Genomic DNA, 19958 nt, shown 5'->3' with positions numbered 1-19958 from the left:
CACAAAGTGACGCTTTGTAAGCTATTACCTAAAAATAATGCGATTAGACGATTATGTAATAATTGTGACAGGCCTAAGTGGAAGTAAAAAAACTCACATAAGGTAACAGCGTGGTGTCGCTGCTGACTCCACACAGGCTGATGAGGAACTGCAGAGACACACGCAGGTTGTTGCTCCACCTCTCGTTGGACACCAGAGCGTTCCAGGCGTTCTCCATCTCAGGACCAGGCACCTCGTCTCCATACTGACCATGGAGAACACAACACAGCACACTCTTATTTTTGAAAGGACATACGGTCTGGTTTTATTGTGAAAGAAGATGTTTTATTTTGTATGAGACACTAGTTCTGAAAGAGGCGTTCGGTGGGGACCACCAGGGGTCCCCAGCTAAACGAGGAACAGTGTAAACCAGGGACGAAGCCACGGGGTGGGCCTTCAATCGATTTTTTAAATATAAATAAATACATGAATACATTTCATAATGTCTTTCTTTCTTTCTTTCATTAAAATTGTTTTTGATTGTTTTTTTGCGTGATCGTCTTGCTTATTAATATGAATAAATACAGTGAAGGTTCATATTAACAGGACTAGCACTGCAGTATAATAGTTCGTTTCTGTGTTTGGAGGGTGTGTGTGTGTGTGTGTGTGTGTGTGTGTGTGTGTGTGTGTGTGCGTGTGTGTGTGTGTGTGTGTGCGCGCGCGCAAATTATTTACAAGATCTAATTTAAGCCGCTGTGGCAATCTGTCTTTCTATAAGTTATACAGTAGGCTAGTTATTGATAATAGATAATGCTCAATATTTGAAGCAGCCATGCCCGGCGGGTAAAAAAAAACGTCTGTGTCAAGTTGTCAACTGTGTGCTGTGCTGCGTGTGGGTATTGGCCTCAGTGTTTTGCCTGGAGGCGGTCAACAGGGCAATCGCGTCAATATTTTGATGAAAATTATGGCAACACACACACACACACACACACACACACACACACACACCTCCCTCACCTTGGCGGTCATGAACATGAGGTTGTTGAGCACCAGCGAGGTGGCTTGCAGCGAGCCCCAGCCGCTGCCCCTCAGGATGGGGGCGATGCCCAGGTTGTGTGGGCCGCCCCGGGCGCCCCGGGGCTCCTCCTCGGGGGTGCAGGGGCTGGAGGCCGGGGGCAGCAGCCCCGTGTCCAGCAGCTCTATGTTACCGAGCCACGGCAGCAGGTAGGACAGCATGATCTGTCTGCCGTTAGGATGCGTGGTGGGGAAGCGCTGTGACACCTCTGAGAGAGAGAGAGAGAGAGAGAGAGAGAGAGAGAGAGAGAGAGACAGAGAGACAGAGAGAGAGAGATTAATTGGATTGCATGTTATGAGTATAGAAGCCCTTTTACACCATTGAGTAAAAATAAAAAGACCTTTTATTAACCCATTGAGACCTGAAGCCGATTCTACATGTCTCCTAAATCTCAACAGTTTTCTGAAAAACGTATGTTTCTATATCAGTGGTGCTCAATCTTTTTCATGTCCAGGACCCCCAAAATGATATGTATTTGGCCGCGGACCCCCATCAAAATATTTTGTTCCAGGGACCCCCAGAAGCAAAGATTTGAGTTAAAAATGTTCGCTTTAAAAATATATATATTCAAAGATTTGCGCACATTTTTCACAATTTTTCAAAAATAGCAGATCTACAAGCTCGTAGCGCGGCACTCGGTGCCGCGCTATGAGCTTGTAGATCTGCTATTTTTGAATAGCTCAAAGTGTAAAATAATGCTTTTTAGCTCAAATCTAAAAATGACACAGTTCCAGGTCTTAATGGGTTAAAACTATCTTTCTTTTCTTGCAATAGTGAGTGATCATAATGTCAGAATATCTCAGAGTTTTATTCCCTGTGTCACAACTGCAAGGAAGAAACGGAAAATCGGAATTCAATTCAACGATAAAATAATGACATTTTAAGTTTCTGAGAAATCAGCAGCAGCTTGTGTGTAGAGTCAGTGTTTTCTTTTCTTTGGTTAAAATAAGGGTAAAATAGCTCTATACTATCATAGTACTCATTTCTATAGAGTTGTTCATTCAGGTCATTCATGATAAATGGGTACTCTCTCCTGATTGGCTGAGATTTTGCAACCCACCTGAAAAACCCACCTATTTTCGTAACTGAGCAAAAAATAGCAACGGTTACAATCAGAATATAGTGTGTGTGTGTGTGTGTGTGTGTGTGTGTGTGTGTGTGTGTGTGTGTGTGTGTGTGTGTGTGTGTGTGTGTGTGTGTGTGTGTGTGTCTACCTGAGAAGAGGGGCAGGGTGAGTTCAGGGTACATGCTGGCCAGCTGGATGCTCAGCTGGGACAGGTTGACGCTGTAGAGGGGGGGCAGGGGCCCGTGGGTCCCGTACAGGATGTTACCGGGCTTCTGCTCCACCATGCGCTTAGAGTACGCACACAGCTTCGTCTCCAACACCTACACACACACACACACACACACACACGTTTGTCCACCCATTTTCATATGATTCACTGATTCATGTAATTACATTACATACGTGATTTCGTCGACTAAAACTATGACGAAAAATGTTCGTCGACTACCTTTTTTCACTCACGAAAACTAAATAAAAAATAAGGTATGATGACTAAAAATAAGACTAAATATATTGACAATTTTGTCAACAAATGAAAACTAGACTAAAATGTTAGTGAGGGACGAGTGGAGAAGAGAGTCATTTTATGTTTGGTTGTGCTCGGGTGTTGCGCTCTGAAAATAGCAGATCTACAAGCTCACAACGCGTTGTGAGCTTGTAGATCCGCTATTTTCAGCATGCAACCAAGTGTAAAATCAGCCATTACGACGCCATCAAGGCACCGCCAAAATACATTTTAGTCGACTAAATCAACTGTACATTTAGTCAACTATAATCTTATGATATTTAGTCGACTAAAACTAGACTAACAGTAAAACATTTCAGATGACTAAAATATGACTAAAACTAAATGGAATTTGATTCAAAAGACTATGACTAATGCTAAATAAAAATGTCCTGTCAAAATCAACACTACCCTCTTGCCATGGGGAATGTGTGTTGAGCGCGTGTGTGCGCTCGCACGTGCGTGTCTGTGTGTACACACTGGTACCTGCATCAGCTGCATGGATATCTCATAGATTTCTCTGCTGGTGTCGGAGGCCTTGAACAGCACCAGGTTGAGCAGGGTCACCAAGTCACATGGGTAGTTCCTGACACACGCACACGCGCACGCGCACGCACACACACACACACACACACACACACACACACACACACACACACACACACACACACACACACACACACACGTAAGGTTAAGTGAGATAATGCCTCTCAAGACAAACTCATCTCTTCCTGGTATGACTAATTCAAAAGAATGAGAAAAGCCCACTGATTCTCATTCCCCCCGGATTCGGGACAAACAAAGGGATGAATTGATTCTACCACTATGCCACCAAAATGTGGAATGCCCTACCACCACCAGCCATCAAAAAAAAAAGTGCGACTTCCTACCCTCCTTCAAAACCACCATAAAAGAGCACCTGTCTGAAATCTGCAACTGGACCTAGACAAGTCTTCTAGCTACTACTTGAATGGGAGTCTTTGCATTTTCCCATTATAAGTCAATGGGGAAAGTTCATTCACTAACACATGAATATCAATTAAACTATACAATATATATCTTAGAAAAATGGAAGCACACGATTCCCGATGAAGCCGGTGGATTTGACACACAGTATGGCTTGAGTGTGTGCCGCAAAAACTGTGGGAGGAGTAGCGCAGCAAAATAAAATGTATCTATAAAGACATAAATTACTATAGTGTAGTTGCCCTTTCGCGGTGGTGTAAAGTAACTAAGTACATTTACTCAAGTACTGTACTTAAGTAACATTTGTAGGTACTTTTACTTTACTGGAGTATTTCCAATTGTCTATACATTTACTTCTACTCCACTACATCTCAGAGGCAAATATTGTACTTTTACTCCACAACAATTATTTGAAAACTTTAGTTACTAGTTACTTTGCAGATATAAATTATTACATTATAAAACATTCATTAACCACTTTAGCCCTATTTTATACATAGGCTATTTTCAAACATTTTAGTACTTTTACTTTTGGTACTTTAAAGTTGTACAATGTAGAATCACAAATAAAAATTTTTAGCAACCTCTGCTGGTCACTACCGTCACTGCATACAATTTCCCTAGTCCTCGATTACCCAGAATTCCATTCGTTTTCACCGGAAGCCGGAAGCGTTTCAAAAAGCGATCTTTTAATTGTTTTATACTATCTACGGATCGTTTCTCTTAGCCAGTGGAGCATTAGTTACCATGAGCTGTGCTTTCTTTTTCTGTTCTTTTTCGATCTTCCAATCCTACATTATCTTAAAATCAGCGTGAGGTTCCTTTTTGTTAATAGCGCGGTAGTTCCTGGCCAAACAGGAAACCGTTGCGGTAGTTCCTGAGGACGTCGGCCACGACATGACGTTGGCCAGGAACGTCATTTTCCCGGGAAAGTCCCCCCCGTACACGTTCAATAGAAAATATATAAATAAAAGGCTTCCGGGGGTGAAATTCACGGAGTGGGTGTTGTGAAACTTTTGCCACTCGCAAAAGATATACAATTTAACTTTAGTTTTGTTGAAAACGTTACCTAGTATTACTTTAAGCACATTTTGATACCAATACTTTTGTACTATAGTGTAGTTGCCCTTTCGGGGCAACCACACTTACTATTTTCAGTCCGTGACATGCTTCCATAGAACACATGCTGACTTCTGTGGAATCCAAATGACTGAAATAAGTCGTGGCGACTGAGAGAACTTTTAATCCGTGAGAATTGTATTGATTCCCTTACCGGCTTCCGCAGACAGTGGCGATGGCCTTGAAGCAGCCAGACGCCAGCTGGTGGGATCCGGTGAAGCAGCGGTCCACGGCCCAGTTGAACAGGTTCACCTGGTCCGGGTTGAGCTCCAACAGGAGGATGACCACCTCACAGCCCAGCCGGTGCACCTATACAAGTTACCATTTAGACATTAAAGCAGACGCTCTTAATCCATTTACACATTCACTGCCAGGGGCTTTCTAATGCTGGCAGGCAGTGGTGGAAAAAGTACTACAATTCTTTACTTTAAGTAAAAGTACCAATACTGCAATATAAAAATACTCTGTTACAAGTAAAAGTCCAGAATTAAAAATGTACTCGAGTAAAAGTACAAAAGTATTGGCATCAAAATGTACTTAAAGTACCAAAAGTAAAAGTACTAAATATTTGAAAATAGCCTATCTACAAGCTCACAACGCGTCGCGATGCGACGCGTTGTGAGCTTGTAGATCTGCTATTTTCAAATAGCCTATGTATAAAATAGGGCTAAAGTGGTTAATGTATGTTTCATTATATCATAGTTTATGTCTGCAAAGTAACTAGTAACTAAAGTTTTCAAATAATTGTAGTGGAGTAAAAGTACAATATTTGCCTCTGAGATGTAGTGGAGTAGAAGTAAAAGTATTGGAAATTGGATATACTCAAGTAAAGTACAAATACCTCAAAAGTGTACTTAAGTACAGTACTTAAGTAAATGTACTTAGTTACTTTACACCACTGCAAGTTACCATTTAGACATTAAAGCAGACGCTCTTAATCCATTTACACATTCACTGCCAGGGGCTTTCTAATGCTGGCAGGTAGCCAGCATTAGATTGCTGGCTACCTGCCAAATGTTTCAAGAACCACAGAATATTTATCTCCAGTATGATCGATCCCCTGATGGTTGCTAATCACGGAGGAAATCACTGTGCTTCTGTGAAAAAAATGATGTCATCGCGACCTCCCGTTCTCTTGTTATACCCAGTTGAAAATAGCATGTTTTGCTGGGTTCTGGATGTTTTTCCCCCCAAAAAAATATTGTTATTTTATTTATTTTTAATGACGGATATATCCGTCTTTGGGGTAAATGTGTTAAGACCGGGAACGCATCTCTGTCATTTTTAGATTTCTTTGGGCTATTAAAAAATAGCAGATATACAAGCTTGTATATCTGATTTTTGGGGGGGGAAATCTTGGAAAATGTTTGCAAATCTTTGAATATATATTTTCAATTTTTTTTTACTAAAATCTTTGCTTCTGGGGGATTCTACAAATTTCTTCTAAATCCTAACAGTTTTTTTTAATGTATTTGGCCATGGACCTAGCCTGGTAAACCCCCTCCCTCCGGAAATCTCATTTGCATTTGATTTCAGGGAGGTCTGGGATTGCGTAGGGAGTAAGGCTGCCCGAACACTGCGTGTCCGAACCAATCAGCGGCTGCTAGGGGCGGGATCATCCAATCACCTGCCTAGTAGCTTGAAAAAATTAAACTCCGTCTGTCATCGATTCTGCGCCCGGAGTCTCAGATGCAAGTACGCTGTAAAATGTGTGTCGCAAGCTTCTTCCATTTGACGGAGTGAGGTTACCATGGACCCCCATCTCAAAATATTTTTGTTCCAGGGACCCCCCCAGAAGTTGTTACAGAGTTAAAAAATGTGGTAATAGGTAATACATCAAATGCATAGAGACAGTAATCTAGGATCATAATGTAGCTATTTTCAGCAAAAGCTTTCCCCACAATAACAGAAAACAGAAAATACACTAGTATAGAGCCCTGGGGGGACACTGGTCAACCATAATGGGGTTCAAGTGGCTAAGTGCGGTACTTAAAGTAATGTAGTTTAGTACAGTACTTAAGTAAATGTACTTAGTTACTTTCCACCACTGGAGAAAACAGAAAAGACACTTGCATAGAGCCCTGAGGGACACCGGTCAACCATATGGGGTTTAAGTGGTTAAGTGCGGTACTTAAAGTAATGTAGTTAAAGTTGAACGTACCCGGAGGTCGTGGCAGGCCAGGATGTTGTCCAGCCACTTGTACAGATAGCCATCAGTGGACAGTCCCACGTTGTCGAACACTGGCCCACAACACAGGACCGCTGACATGGCCTAAAACACGCACACGCACACACACACACACACACACACACACACACACACACACACACACACACACACACACACACACAGAGACAGTGGTGGAAAACGTTGTAAACGTATCAATACTGCAATGTAGAAATACTCTGTTACAAGTAAAAGTCCGGAATTCAAAATTTACTTGAGTAAAAGTACAAAAAGTATTGGCATCAGAATGTCCCATTTCACAAGTTTTCTAATGGATAAAATGTTTAAAAATCCTTTGAAAATAGCCGGTCTACAAGCTCACAATGCGACGCATTGTGAGCTTGTAGATCGGCTATTTTCAAATGGCCGAAATTTAGTGGAGTAGAAGTAAAAGTTCTGCAATTTGGAAATACTCCAGTAAAGTAAAAGTACCTCAAAATTGGACTCAAGTACAGTACTTGAGTAAATGTAGTTAGTTACTTTCCACCACTGATGTTTAGTCAGTTAAAAGTTAAAAAGTCCACAGAAAGGGTAATATGAGCTGAGGGGGGCTTTGGATATCGTGTCCATAGCCGCTAGCGCTCACATGCAACGTTTATTGACACCCTGCACGACGTTTGACACCGTTGCTGTGTTTTATGTCCTGTCATCTACGCAGATGACAACTTAGCACAAATAGCTTAGCTGTAACTATGCAAACATGGATTCAATACAGGTCGTAAATTAACCTGGTTGCTAAGACAGGAGAAGGATCAAAAGAGCAGCGCTCATCTCCAAAGGTTGAACTACTATGTCTGCGTGAAGCGCCCAGGGCGCCGCACCCAAAAAACTAAATGGCAGGTGGCTCCAGCTCTAAAGCGCGATGCTTGGGCACTGGGAAGAGCAGCAGCAGCGCTCCAGCGCGTCTTTGCATGGCAGCTAAAAAAGACTTGGCCTCTGATTCAGTTGACCTCACAGCAATGGGAGTTTTTACATATGAAAGAGGTAGGGACGTTTGTGCCATGAGGCTCAAGGCTTACTAGGGCTGAAGACGGGTGTGACAGGCCATTTCATGGTGAAATAAAGTGACGTTTCGGTCAGATTTTGATTTAGTTTTAGTCATATTTTAGTCATCTGAAATGTTTTAGTTTTTGTCTAGTTTTAGTCGAGTAAATATCATAAGATCTTAGTTGACTAAATCTACAGTTGATTTAGTCGACTAAAATGTATTTTGGCGGTGCCTTGATGGCGTCGTAATGGCTGATTTCACACCTGGTTGCATTACATTACATTACATTACATTACAGTCATTTAGCAGACGCTTTTATCCAAAGCGACTTACAATAAGTGCATTCAACATAGGTAGGGAACGAAAACTACTAATCACCAGAAGTCTTAAGTGCATTTTCTGCAAAAACAAGCAACCAAGAGTCTAGCGCTAAGGTAAAAGTGCATTATATCAGCTACCTATTTCCTTAACCAGCTGAGACAAAAATAGCTAAATCAAATGAGCACGAGCTAAAACAAATAAGTGTATCGACTGAACAAGATCCAATAAAACAATAAAACAAGCGTTCGTACAACTAGTTAACAACAAGTAGGCCAGGCAGAAAGGATGGGTAGTGTTTCCATCCTCTCTGCCTGGCCTACTTGTTGTTAACTAGTTGCATGCTGAAAATAGCCGATCTTGCAGATCGTCTATTTTCAGAGCGCAACAACCGAGCGCAGCCAAACATAAAATAACTTTATTCTTTAGTCTTTAATTCTCCTGGATCTCTTCTCCACTAGTCCCTCACTAACATTTCAGTCTAGTTTTTATTTGTTGATGAAATTGTCAATATATTTAGTCTTAATTTTAGTCATCATAGCTTAGTTTTTATTTAGTTTTCGTCAGTGCAAAAAGGTAGTCGGCGAACATTTTTCATCACAAAATCAACATAGATTGTGATCTGTTTGTTTACCTTCAGAGCACAGTACTGGTATCTGGTGATCTGGTGGTTGCGGTCGCTGTAGCGATCGAGGGGCGTGAACATGACGCTGAAGGGACCGGCCCATTGGCTGAACAGAATGAAGAGGTGGTGCCTTAGAGACTGCTGGGGGAACAGGAAACGCCTATGGTGGACTGAAGACAGACAGACAGACAGACAGACAGACAGACAGACAGACAGACAGACAGACAGACAGACAGACAGACAGACAGGTTTTGTGGCCATTTTCTAAATATATTTTGAAGTATAAATGTGAAATACATTTGAAATACTGTATATCGTTGCTGTCAGGAAATGGGGAAAAAAAACCTGTGTTCCAGTGGTTCCAATGTAGTTATTATTTAATTACAAGTTTGCTTGTTAATACTTTTCATTGGTTAAATATTTATAAAACCCACAGACAGACGTAACGACTTTAACTTCCTAAATCGTTCTAAATTAGAGAAAATATATTTAAATATGTTTGCAACTTTTACGCGACACTCTTGTATGACAAAGTAGGCATTCATTCATGAAAAAAGTTGAAACATTTGAGATACGAGATGTCTGCCCCATAGCAATACTACATATCGTCACTGTCAGGTGGAAACCTTATATTACGTACAAAACTGTTAACTTTTCAGGATTCAAATTCAAAGCAGATCTGCAAGCTCAAAACGTGTCGCTTTGAGCCGCATTTCGAGCTTGTAGATCTGCTACTTTTTATACTTTTGTGTGACGCTGTGGTATGATCAAGTAGGGCATACATTTTACGAAAAAAATACAAAAAGTACAAATATGGAGATAAGAGGTTTCTGCCCCTACAGCAACGATATTTTCCTTCCATTACGACAGTGGTTCTCAAACCTTTTCATGTCAAGGACCCCCAAAATAATATGCATCTTGTCGCGGACCCCCATTTCAAATAGTTTTGTTCCACGGAACCCCAGAAGCAAATATTTGAGTTACAAATGTTCGCTTAAAAATATAAATATATTCAAAAGGTTTGCACATATTTTCAAGATTTTTCAAAAATAGCAGATCTACAAGCTCATAGCGCGGCACTCGGTGCCGCGCTATGAGCTTGTAGATCTGCTATTTTTGAATAGCCATAAGTATAAAAGTTAAAGTGGTTAAAATGTTTGTGGGGCTATATTAACACATTCTGCTGGGGACCCCCTGGAACCCTCCCAAGGACCCCTGGGGGTCCCCGGACCCCACTTTGAGAACCAATGCATTACGGGAACCATGATGATCTTACTAGGGACACACTGGATGAGGTTGGCCACCATGCCACTGAAGTGGGCCCTGATGTCCTTCAGAACGTCCAGCTCCTTCTCGTTCTCGGCCTCCAGCAGCATGCGGGTCAGGTCCACGTACTCCAGGAACAGAGCCCCCAGAGCCAGGGAGTCACGCTCCAATGCCCCGTTAGTACTGTAGTGGTAGAGTAGAGCACAGAAACACAAGCATGAAGCTCTGACTCCTCTAGTACTGTGTAGAGCAGTTTTGATCATATTTTAATCATCAGATTTTTTTTGGTTTTTGTCTAATTTTAGTCGACTAAATCTATAGTTGATTTAGTCGACTAAAATGTATTTTGGCGGTGCCTTGATGGCGTCATAATGCCCGATTTTACACTTGGTTGCATGCTGAAAATAGCAGATCTACAAGCTCACAACGCGTCGCGCTGCGGCGCGTTGTGAGCTTGTAGATCTGCTATTTTCAGAGCACAACACCCTAAGCGCAACCAAACATAAAATGACTTGTCTTCTCCACTAGTCCCTCCCTAACATTTTAGTCTAGTTCTTCTTTGTTGACGAAATTGTCAATATATTTAGTCATAGTTTTAGTCATCATAGCTTAGTTTTTATTTAGTTTTCGTCAGTGAAAAGAGGTAGTGGACGGACATTTTTTCGTCATAGTTTTAGTCGACGAAATCAACACTGGCGTAGCGCACAGAAACACAACCATGAAGCTCTGACTCCTCCTTGACGGGAACAGAGCTACTAGAGCCAGCGAGTCACGCTCCAACTGTAGAGCACAGAAACACAACCATGGCTAGGACCCACCCGAGCATGTGTGTGTGCGTGCGCGTGTGGGCGTGCGTGCGTGCGTGCGTGCGTGCGTGCGTGCGTGCGTGCGTGCGTGCGTGCGTGCGTGCGTGCGTGCGTGCGTGTGTTACCTGTCACTGATGACTCCAGCATCAGCCAGCAGTTCAAAGATCCTGAGGAGCTGCAGCCGGAGCAGGTCCCTCCTCTCTCGCCGCTTCTTGTTCTGGTGAGACAGAGACACTGATGTTTAATGACACATCAAACGCACACGGTAAAGCTCTGAGGGTGTACACATCACACCACACAGACCTGTAGGGGTCCCTTCTATGAATGAATGAATGCATGCATGCAATGAATGAATGAATGAATGAATGAATGAATGAATGAATGAATGAATGAATGAATGAATGGATGAATGGATGAATGAATGAATGAGTGAATGAATGATTTTATTTAAGTGTCATGTCACATCATGGCCCATCCCTCATGGAATTATATGACACCTTTTCAGACATAACAATGTTTTGATACATACAATCGTTACCGGTATTATGAAGATTGAATGGTTGAAATGTTTGATTTTAAGGGGTATTTTACCCCACGTTTCTTTTAACCTTTTCTATGAGTGGTACAGTTGAAGAATGTCATAACTCCATCCCGGGTACACCACAGCTAAAAACGCGTGCCTGGGGGGCGCCCGCTGGCCTAGCGGTCCAGGCGCATACCATATAGGCTGGTAATCCAGCTTTACAGCGTGTCGCGGGTTCGACTCGCGATCCCGATGACCTTTGCTGTGTGTCACCCCCCCCATCTCTCTCTCCCCATTTCCTGTCAGCCTACTTTCCTATCAATAAAGGCAGAAAAAGCCCCAAATAATATCTTAAAAAAAAAAAAAAAAAGTGTGCCTATGGGCCTCGCGCTAAATCGTGTATTTTATTCGCTTTTTTTTTTTTGTGTGAGATCTGACGTTCATAGTGACAGAACACTATGCAACGTGATTGTCTTGAATGCGCCCCACCGGAAGACTCGCTAGACGAGATTTCGTGAAATGGGACTCACAGCGCATCGCAAAGTGACGTATTATGAGCTCGTAGAGGCCTAGGACAGAGACATGGGGGGTTAAGAGTTGATTCAAAAGTCAATTTTTTTTTTTTTTTTGGAGTATTAAGTTGTATCAACGTTTAAACCTGGTGAAAACCAGGACTTTTTGGTAGTGAATGTTGAAAACCAGGACATTTTTGTGTTGTACAGGTATTTGCCGGTAGCCTGGCAGTGGCCAGACTCAGTGGTGGAAAAAAGTACTCAAATGTTTTACTTAAGTAAAAGTACCAATACTGTAATTTAGAAATACTCTGTTACAAGTAAAAGTCCGGAATTTAAAAATGTACTTGAGTAAAAGTACAAAAGTGTTGGCATCAAAATGTACTTAATGTACCAAAAGTAAAAGTACTAAATGTTTGAAAATAGCAGATCTACAAGCTCACAACGCGTCACAATGCGACGCGTTGTGAGCTTGTAGATCGGCTATTTTCAAATAGCCTTATGTATAAAATAGGGCTAAAGTGGTTAATGTATGTTTTATAATGTAATAATTTATATCTGGAAAGTAACTAGTAACTAAAGTTTTCAAATAATTGTAGTGGAGTAAAAATACAATATTTGCCTCTGAGATGTAGTGGAGTGAAAGTAGAAGTATTGGCTATTGGAAATACTCAAGTAAAGTACAAATACCTCAAAATTGTACTTAAGTTCAGTACCTCTTTCGCTCTCCCTCCCTCTCCCTCTTCCTCAATTATTTGAAAACTTTGGTTACTAGTCACTTAGATTTTGATTAAAATCACAGAACACACTAACCACTTCAGCCATATATTTTGAGCCATTATTGGACTTGGTTTAGAATAGCCTAAATTGTCTGTATGGTGTTATGGACACCTCATAGAAATTACACTATTTAAAGTATAATTACTGCTATAGTAGGCTTCTACAGTACAACAAGTAGAAGCCTAAATTCTACTTGTAAACAACAACCAATAGTTGCAACCAATAGTTGCTCGGCCCTGCCATCTACTGTCCACTTACTGTATTGCACGGTGGGAAAAAAAATAATGCTAAACTCCTCCCTCCAAGGCAAAACCACCCCCCCAGAGGGGTGTGGCTTTGATGGGTACCTGAGAGGTACTGATCTAGTGGGTACCCAATGTGATGATCTCAACTGGCTACCACTGTACATCTACTTAGTTACTTTCCACCACTGGCCAGACCGATAACATGGATTCACTCTCACGTTCCTCCCCGGTATCAGTCTGGACTTCGGCCCATAGGGAGCGAGTATGAGAAATCAGAAAATGATCGGGCCAACCAGTGACTGCGTTTCAACTGCTGTCCGTTATCAGTCTGGCCAATGCCAGGCTAATTTGCCGGAACTTTAAAACGGGGACAGTCCCGGACAAACCGGGACGTCTGGTCACTCTATGTTTGTGTGACAGAGAGAACCTCTCAGTGTTTCTGTGTTTTTGGTGTCTTTCGTGCAGTGTGTTTACGTACCTCCGGTCTCCGTTCCAGTGCTTCCTTCATCAGTGGATGTAGCTCCTCCACTAGCTCTCTATGAAACACACAGCAGGAAAGAAGGCATCAAATAATAGTATGGTACAGTGTGTGTATATATATATATATATATATATATATATATATATATATATATATATATATATATATATATATATATATATATATCATAATACACACAACCCTGCTATCGGAAAAAACTAACAAAAATGAGGGGATCCTGGGGACCAAACTACTTAAAAAACCCGATCTACCCGATCTACACGCTAAGGAAAAAACATAAATGAACCCACTCACACATATGTAATCGTGCAATGTGTCAACCAAGTTGATTCTGATTCTGATAAGCGACACTGACGAGTGATGGAGTATAATAGTCACACGTTCCGATCACAATGCGTTAATTGGCCGTGTATAGCTTTGCACCACTGACTGCACAACATACAGTATGAATGGTTTACGGCGTAAACCATACGCATAAAAAGGAAAAGAAACGCTTGAATCCGTTTTTAAAGTACTGCAGACCACAGGTGACACGTGAAAATGTTCTCATGTTGGCCCGGGTGGCGTCTCAGACTCGCGAACTCATGAATCGATCACATGGTTACAAACAGGTTAAAAACGGCTAATGGAGCAGAATGCCAGGGGCTAAACGTTTTTTCTATCTCTTTGCAGCTCGCATTTCAGACGACCGCATGCCCTATTAAACCTCCTAATCCTCCGACAACTGTAAACATTAGACAAACAATAGGTAAGAATCATCCATACACCTGCCCTTGTCTAGCCTTAATCCCTCTGATAACAATGACCTCCCTCTTCACAAAACACCGGCTCGTTAAAAATAAAAAACCCAACTCTGACAAAATGAAACATCACCGCCTCAACAAAGGAACTTCTTTACTTTTCAAAGCCACATAATCCCAACCCCTCCAACCCCAACCCGCAGAATGTTCTTTTCTCCATCACTAAGCGGTATTTTTCTCTCCTCTCCGCCTGTCAGGGAAGAACGGCAGTCATCTCAGCTATGAGAGGAATGTGCCAGACAGACAGACGGAGGAGGAACTCGTGGGAAAAATAAAGAGATGGGGGAGAGTGTGAATATAAATAGAATGATGAATTGTGCGTTTTTGACAAAAAGAACCAATAGAAAAGGTCAGGAGGACGAAGGTTCAACCTGCCGCTTTCCTCTCAGTCTCGAATTTAAACCATGAATCATGCCAACTTCTTCTTCCCTATAGGGCTTTACAGGTTCCACTTGTTCTGATCAAACCGGCATACTTAATCACAATGTCACGACCCGGGACTGAGTCCAAAACAAGCAGTGGGGGAAAAAGTGCAAAATGTTTTTACTTGAGTAAAAGTATGAATACAGTATACCGCAATGTAGAAATACTCTGTAAAAGGCCTGTGTTCAAAATGTTACTTGAGTAAATGTACAAACGTATTGGCATCAAAATATACTTAAAATATACTCAAATAGCCTATGTATAAAATAGGGCTGAAGTGGTTATAAACTAATCCTTTCAACAACAACAAAAAAAAGAAAAGAAATTCCATACATTCAAACGTTCAATAATAGCAGATCTACAATCTTGTAGAAGATCTACAATCTTGTAGACCATCTACTGTATATAGGCCTTAAAGGGATATTTCACTTAAAAAAAAAACTTTGGGTCATTTTATCGTCTACTCAGGCTTTTGTGAGCCCCCCAGACCGTTTTTAAGTTGCTTGATTCATTATTTAGATATTTAATATTCATTTTATCAGACACGCCCCCTTCCTATACAAACCCATTATAACTTCAAACTCCATTTTTAACATGTTAGATTCATCAAAAACACCCGTCCTTGGTTCTGGTGACTCACCCTGCCCTCCTAATACGCGAGGGGGCCGTGTTTTTTCGATTTTTTTTATCGTATTTCGTTTTTTTAATTTTCAAAATGAAAAAAGTAATCGAAAGAACACAGCCCCCTCGCGTATTAGGAGGGCAGGGTGAGTCACCAGAACCAAGGACGGGTGTTTTTGATGAATCTAACATGTTAAAAATTGAGTTTTAAGTTATAATGGGTTTGTATAGGAAGGGGGCGTGTCTGATAAAATTAATATCAAATATCTAAATAATGAATCAAGCAACTTAAAAACGGTCTGGAGGGCTCACAAAAGCCTGAGTAGAAGTTAAAATGACCCAAAGTTTTTTTGAAAGTGAAATACTCCTTTAAGTGATTATGGTAATGCTTTAAGTGTAAATTTGGATGACTTGCTCGTCAAGTTATTATACTTAGTTTGTGTTTAGTTCTTTAGCGTTGCAATAGCAGTGTTAAAGTACAGGTGTACAGCTCTGAAATTAACAACTTCAACATCAAGATGTATAATTATGTTACAGTACATGTACAGTGTACTTAACCCAAATCCTAATCACTCACCTATAACGTGTGTGTGTGTGTGTGTGTGTGTGTGTGTGTGTGTGTGTGTGTGTGTGTGTGTGTGTGTGTGTGTGTGTGTGTGTGTGTGTGTGTGTGTGTGTGTGTGTGTGTGTGTGTGTTCCAGTACCTGAAGACCAGAGCGTTGGTGCGTCCCAACCCGAGGACCAGAGACTCTGTGATCTCCAGACTCTCTGCTCTCATCAGAGGAACCAGCTGCTTCAACAACCAGGCCACTGACGGTGTGCCGATCACCTAAAACATACAGTAATTATAATAACATTATTATAACCGTTTGTTTTCTAACCTTTCCTACTTTTCCTTTTACTTCTACATCTAAAAAAAAAATCAAAAGTTTAAAAATCTAACAAAATGTCCGGTCGATACGTCATAGTGTCATAGTGTCATAGTGTCGGGAGCTTTGTCACAGTACCCAAGGGCGCCGATATTTATAAGCTCTACTGGGTGCGCAACCTGGTACACATGCAAATTTCGCGGGTTTTGGCCGGATAATTTACTTTTTTGGGGGGGTTTTGTAACTTTATTTCGGTTAATTCGGTTTATTTAGTGGCGATCTGAACCAGGCGATCTGATTTCGGAAAAAAAAATAGAATTATTATTATTATTATTTATTTTTTACCAGCACCCAGTGGGTGCTCCTCATTTCACCTGGGTGCTTTATCCCCGAGGCACCCACAGTATGTAGCCCCCTACCCGATGTACCCGTCTGTCTGTCTGTGTTCCTTTTGTGCCCATATATGGAGATATCTGTTTCTGTCTGTCTACAGGTGTCCCTTTTATGCCCATATATGGAGATCCCTGATGTCATCAGTATATGCCAAGCCCCCAGAGCCGCGGTAGAACAGTGAAGCTGCCGGGTGGTCAAATCTGAGAATGCACTACTTCCGCATTTAAAATGCTACTGCGCCTGCTCACGACCCAATATTGGTACTTCCGGCAGACTTCCGGGTGCTTCAAAACGCCACTGAGCAACTTTCATTGAAATGAATAGCTGGGGGCGGGGCAGTCCGCCCTCTAGATATATTATAACTCTATATATGCCCATATATTGGAATTCCCATATATGGCCATATTGGTTGGATCGGCGGTTCTGGACAACTGGATATCCGAACTACTCGATGGCGGGCACCACACTCCCTCTGTATCCGTCAGTCCTTGTCCCTTTTATGCCCATATATGGGCATGTGTTTTATTATTATGTGTGTTTTATTATAATTATATATATTTTTTGTAAAGATATTTCCTTTTTGTTTGCCAGACCCAGAGGGTCGGCCTTAGCCTGGTAAACCCTCCCTCCGGAAATCTCATTTCTATTTGATTCCAGGAGTGAGTCTGGCCTGATAGCCCATTGTGGGGGTTTCTAGTGGAATAACCGAGCCTATCAGCGTCGTCGCACATCGTTCTGTGATTGACAGCGGCAGTTGGCCAATCAGGTGGCGAGTTCGAGTGAGCCCAAAACACGAACGGCAGCCATCTTTTTCTTGTCCGCTATATTCTCCACTATTCTTTTACTTCAAAAAGCTCTCTAACTTCTATTTTGAGGCACGGAATTTACTTATAAGAAATCGTTTGGATAGAATTTAGTTGTTTAACTTCATATATGTGGTAAATTAATCATGACAAAGCCTATTTAAAAATACAAATTTAGAGAACCGGTAGGGGCGGGCAGTGACACCCATGTATCCGAATAAGGCAACCCATTTTGGGCATTGGCCGTCTCAAAAGTCCCGTTGCGTCACATTAGACTGGTGAACTGCTGATTGGCTGAAGGGGGAAAATTATCTGGCTGAAGGGGTTGTCAGTCAACGTTATTACTCCCGCCCAACTCCAGCCCACAGCCAATATTGCAGAATGGGCTATCAGGCCAGACTCACTCCTGGAATCAAATAGAAATGAGATTTCCGGAGGGAGGGTTTACCAGGCTAGGTCGGCCTACATGAGGCTTTGTCCCTATTTCGTCCATATATGGGGATAAATGTCTGTCCATCTTTTGTCCCTCTTTCATCCATACATGGGCATAGACACAGGCTGACACGTCATGTGAAGTCCGGCTTAGCCGTGACGTAGTGCTCTGATCTTATAAAGTACTTATTCTGGGTCTGGCAGAACCAGGTCTCCTGGTCTTGTTCTTTTCCATTTTCATTTCTGTTGTATTTTTGATAGGACACTAAGGACAGTGAACAGAGAGACAGGAAGTACTATACTATAGCCTTATTAATGTGGCATCCACTGTTATTTTTTCCATTGCTGTCGGTAGTCATGGCTGCCAGTTCCAACTTGATGTTGTACTGAATAACTGCTAGCTTGCATAATGTCTTAAGACTAGAGGATACCTAAGATGTGCAGGTCCATAGCATCATCATCTAATCTTGTGTTCACCATCCACTGAAACGTGCTGACACCGAGCACATTCATCTTGCCTGTTGCTGTTGAGTCATGGTTGCCAGTTCACACCTGATGTTATGTGGGAGTCCAGCCCGATCCAGACCGTACAGAACAACTGCTAGCTTGCTTAACGTCTTCAGACTAGGACAGAAGTCTAATATGTACAACGGCTATGTATTTGGGATCATCCACTGAATCGTTGGCTTTGAATCCTCCACAGAGGATGACACGATCTCCCACCATACAACAGGCCTTGTGCATACAACTAGTACAAGCACCTTTCAACTTGAGCTCAACCGTCTTCCAGGAGAAGGTCTTTGGATTGAATTTCCACATATCAGTTAAGGCTAGCTGGGCGTCACCACCAAATATGTACAGCTCTCCATTGTAGGTAAAGGCTGAATGACCCCAGCGTCCCTCTGGAAGAAGCTGTGCAGAGGGTGTGCTCAGCCAGCAGTCAGTCTCCGTGTCAAACACACTGATATTTATTGTTGTGGTACCCTTGATGTCCTTGGCCCCCAAATACAAACATCTTTGTCCCGATGATGGTGGCAGAGTGATATAGTGGAGCAGGTGGCGCAGTACCTCTGGTTTTCATTAAAGACCAGACCATTGTGGTGGTGTCCAACTTGTACATGTCATTATCCATTCCAAACGGATAAAGTCCTCCATAGATATACATGACCTTCCCCAAGACACAGGCCGAGTGGAGGCACCTCGCCTCTGGAACGGTCCCAGAAACCATTGGCTTGAACCATGTGTGGTTGTCAACATCAAATGCGTAAAGCACGTTGCTGAACTCCGTTTCAGAAATACGCCCACCCCAGATGTAGATGACGTCTCTCTCTTCTCTCAGCACAGCTGTGTGAAAGTGAATGGAAGGCACTATAAAGGAACATTCTCCTCTCCCGGGTGTCACTGGGAGCGGGTGCAGCCAGCGCAAAGACACTGTGTTGAAGATGTGCACACCCATCTGATCACTGTCGGTCCTGTTACGGAACCTTACGATATGGTACACCTCCAGTCCCACTGGAACTGCCACGTGACCAACATCTATTGGTCCTCCTTTCAGAGACACGGTGCACATCAACATTTCATACAAACACAGTTATTCCGAGTGTTGCTCTGTAAAATTTAATTGCACAACCCTTATATTGGGTACAGCGGCCTCCAAATACTGACGTCACGTTGATGACATCAGTCCTGTCCAAATATGGAGTTCCATCTGGCCTGGCGGAGATATGCGCTCCACAGAGTGCACCTTTCCAGGTATACTACTGACGGTGTACCAATCACCTGTCCACAAAACATACAGCAAACATTCCCACACCAAATTTGTCAAATTCTAGGGCTTCACGTTTTGCCATGTAACTCTTGAACCATACAGGTTGTATAATCAAATTTGGATCATTATGCAACTAAAGGCCGTTTAGCATTTTCTTCAAAACACACTTTTCTCGCTACCACTTCACACACAATTTGGTGCACATTCTCTCTGGAATGCCATGGACCAACAACCAAGGACATGGTTGTGGACAATAAAGGGCAGCTGAGTTGTACAGGTGCTACTCCCAGGAACCGTTTGGTCCTGCGTCTGTCCTATTTTGGGCCAAGTCATAATGTCAAATACTG

The 19958-nt window shown here is 42.2% G+C and overlaps 1 protein-coding gene across 9 annotated transcripts in view; it reads right to left on the bottom strand.

Moving 5' to 3' along the window:
- Window positions 1–19958, bottom strand: part of fryb (furry homolog b) — a 102729-nt gene that overhangs the window by 44950 nt on the left and 37821 nt on the right. For all 9 annotated transcript variants that reach the window (XM_080434998.1, XM_080434990.1, XM_080434993.1 and 6 more), the window contains 11 exons: window positions 16051–16175; window positions 13479–13536; window positions 11066–11157; window positions 10145–10317; window positions 8878–9038; window positions 6872–6982; window positions 4865–5019; window positions 3112–3211; window positions 2269–2440; window positions 997–1262; window positions 98–244 (listed from right to left, as the gene is read on the bottom strand). In XM_080434998.1, coding sequence (XP_080291124.1) covers window positions 98–244; window positions 997–1262; window positions 2269–2440; window positions 3112–3211; window positions 4865–5019; window positions 6872–6982; window positions 8878–9038; window positions 10145–10317; window positions 11066–11157; window positions 13479–13536; window positions 16051–16175 — 1560 coding nt within the window. The remainder of the gene's footprint in view (window positions 1–97; window positions 245–996; window positions 1263–2268; window positions 2441–3111; window positions 3212–4864; window positions 5020–6871; window positions 6983–8877; window positions 9039–10144; window positions 10318–11065; window positions 11158–13478; window positions 13537–16050; window positions 16176–19958) is intronic.

Source organism: Gymnoscopelus braueri (assembly GCF_963280865.1).
Source record: "Gymnoscopelus braueri genome assembly, chromosome: 8".
NCBI classification, from domain to species: domain Eukaryota; kingdom Metazoa; phylum Chordata; class Actinopteri; order Myctophiformes; family Myctophidae; genus Gymnoscopelus; species Gymnoscopelus braueri.
This window is presented reverse-complemented; position numbering and strand designations above follow the sequence as displayed.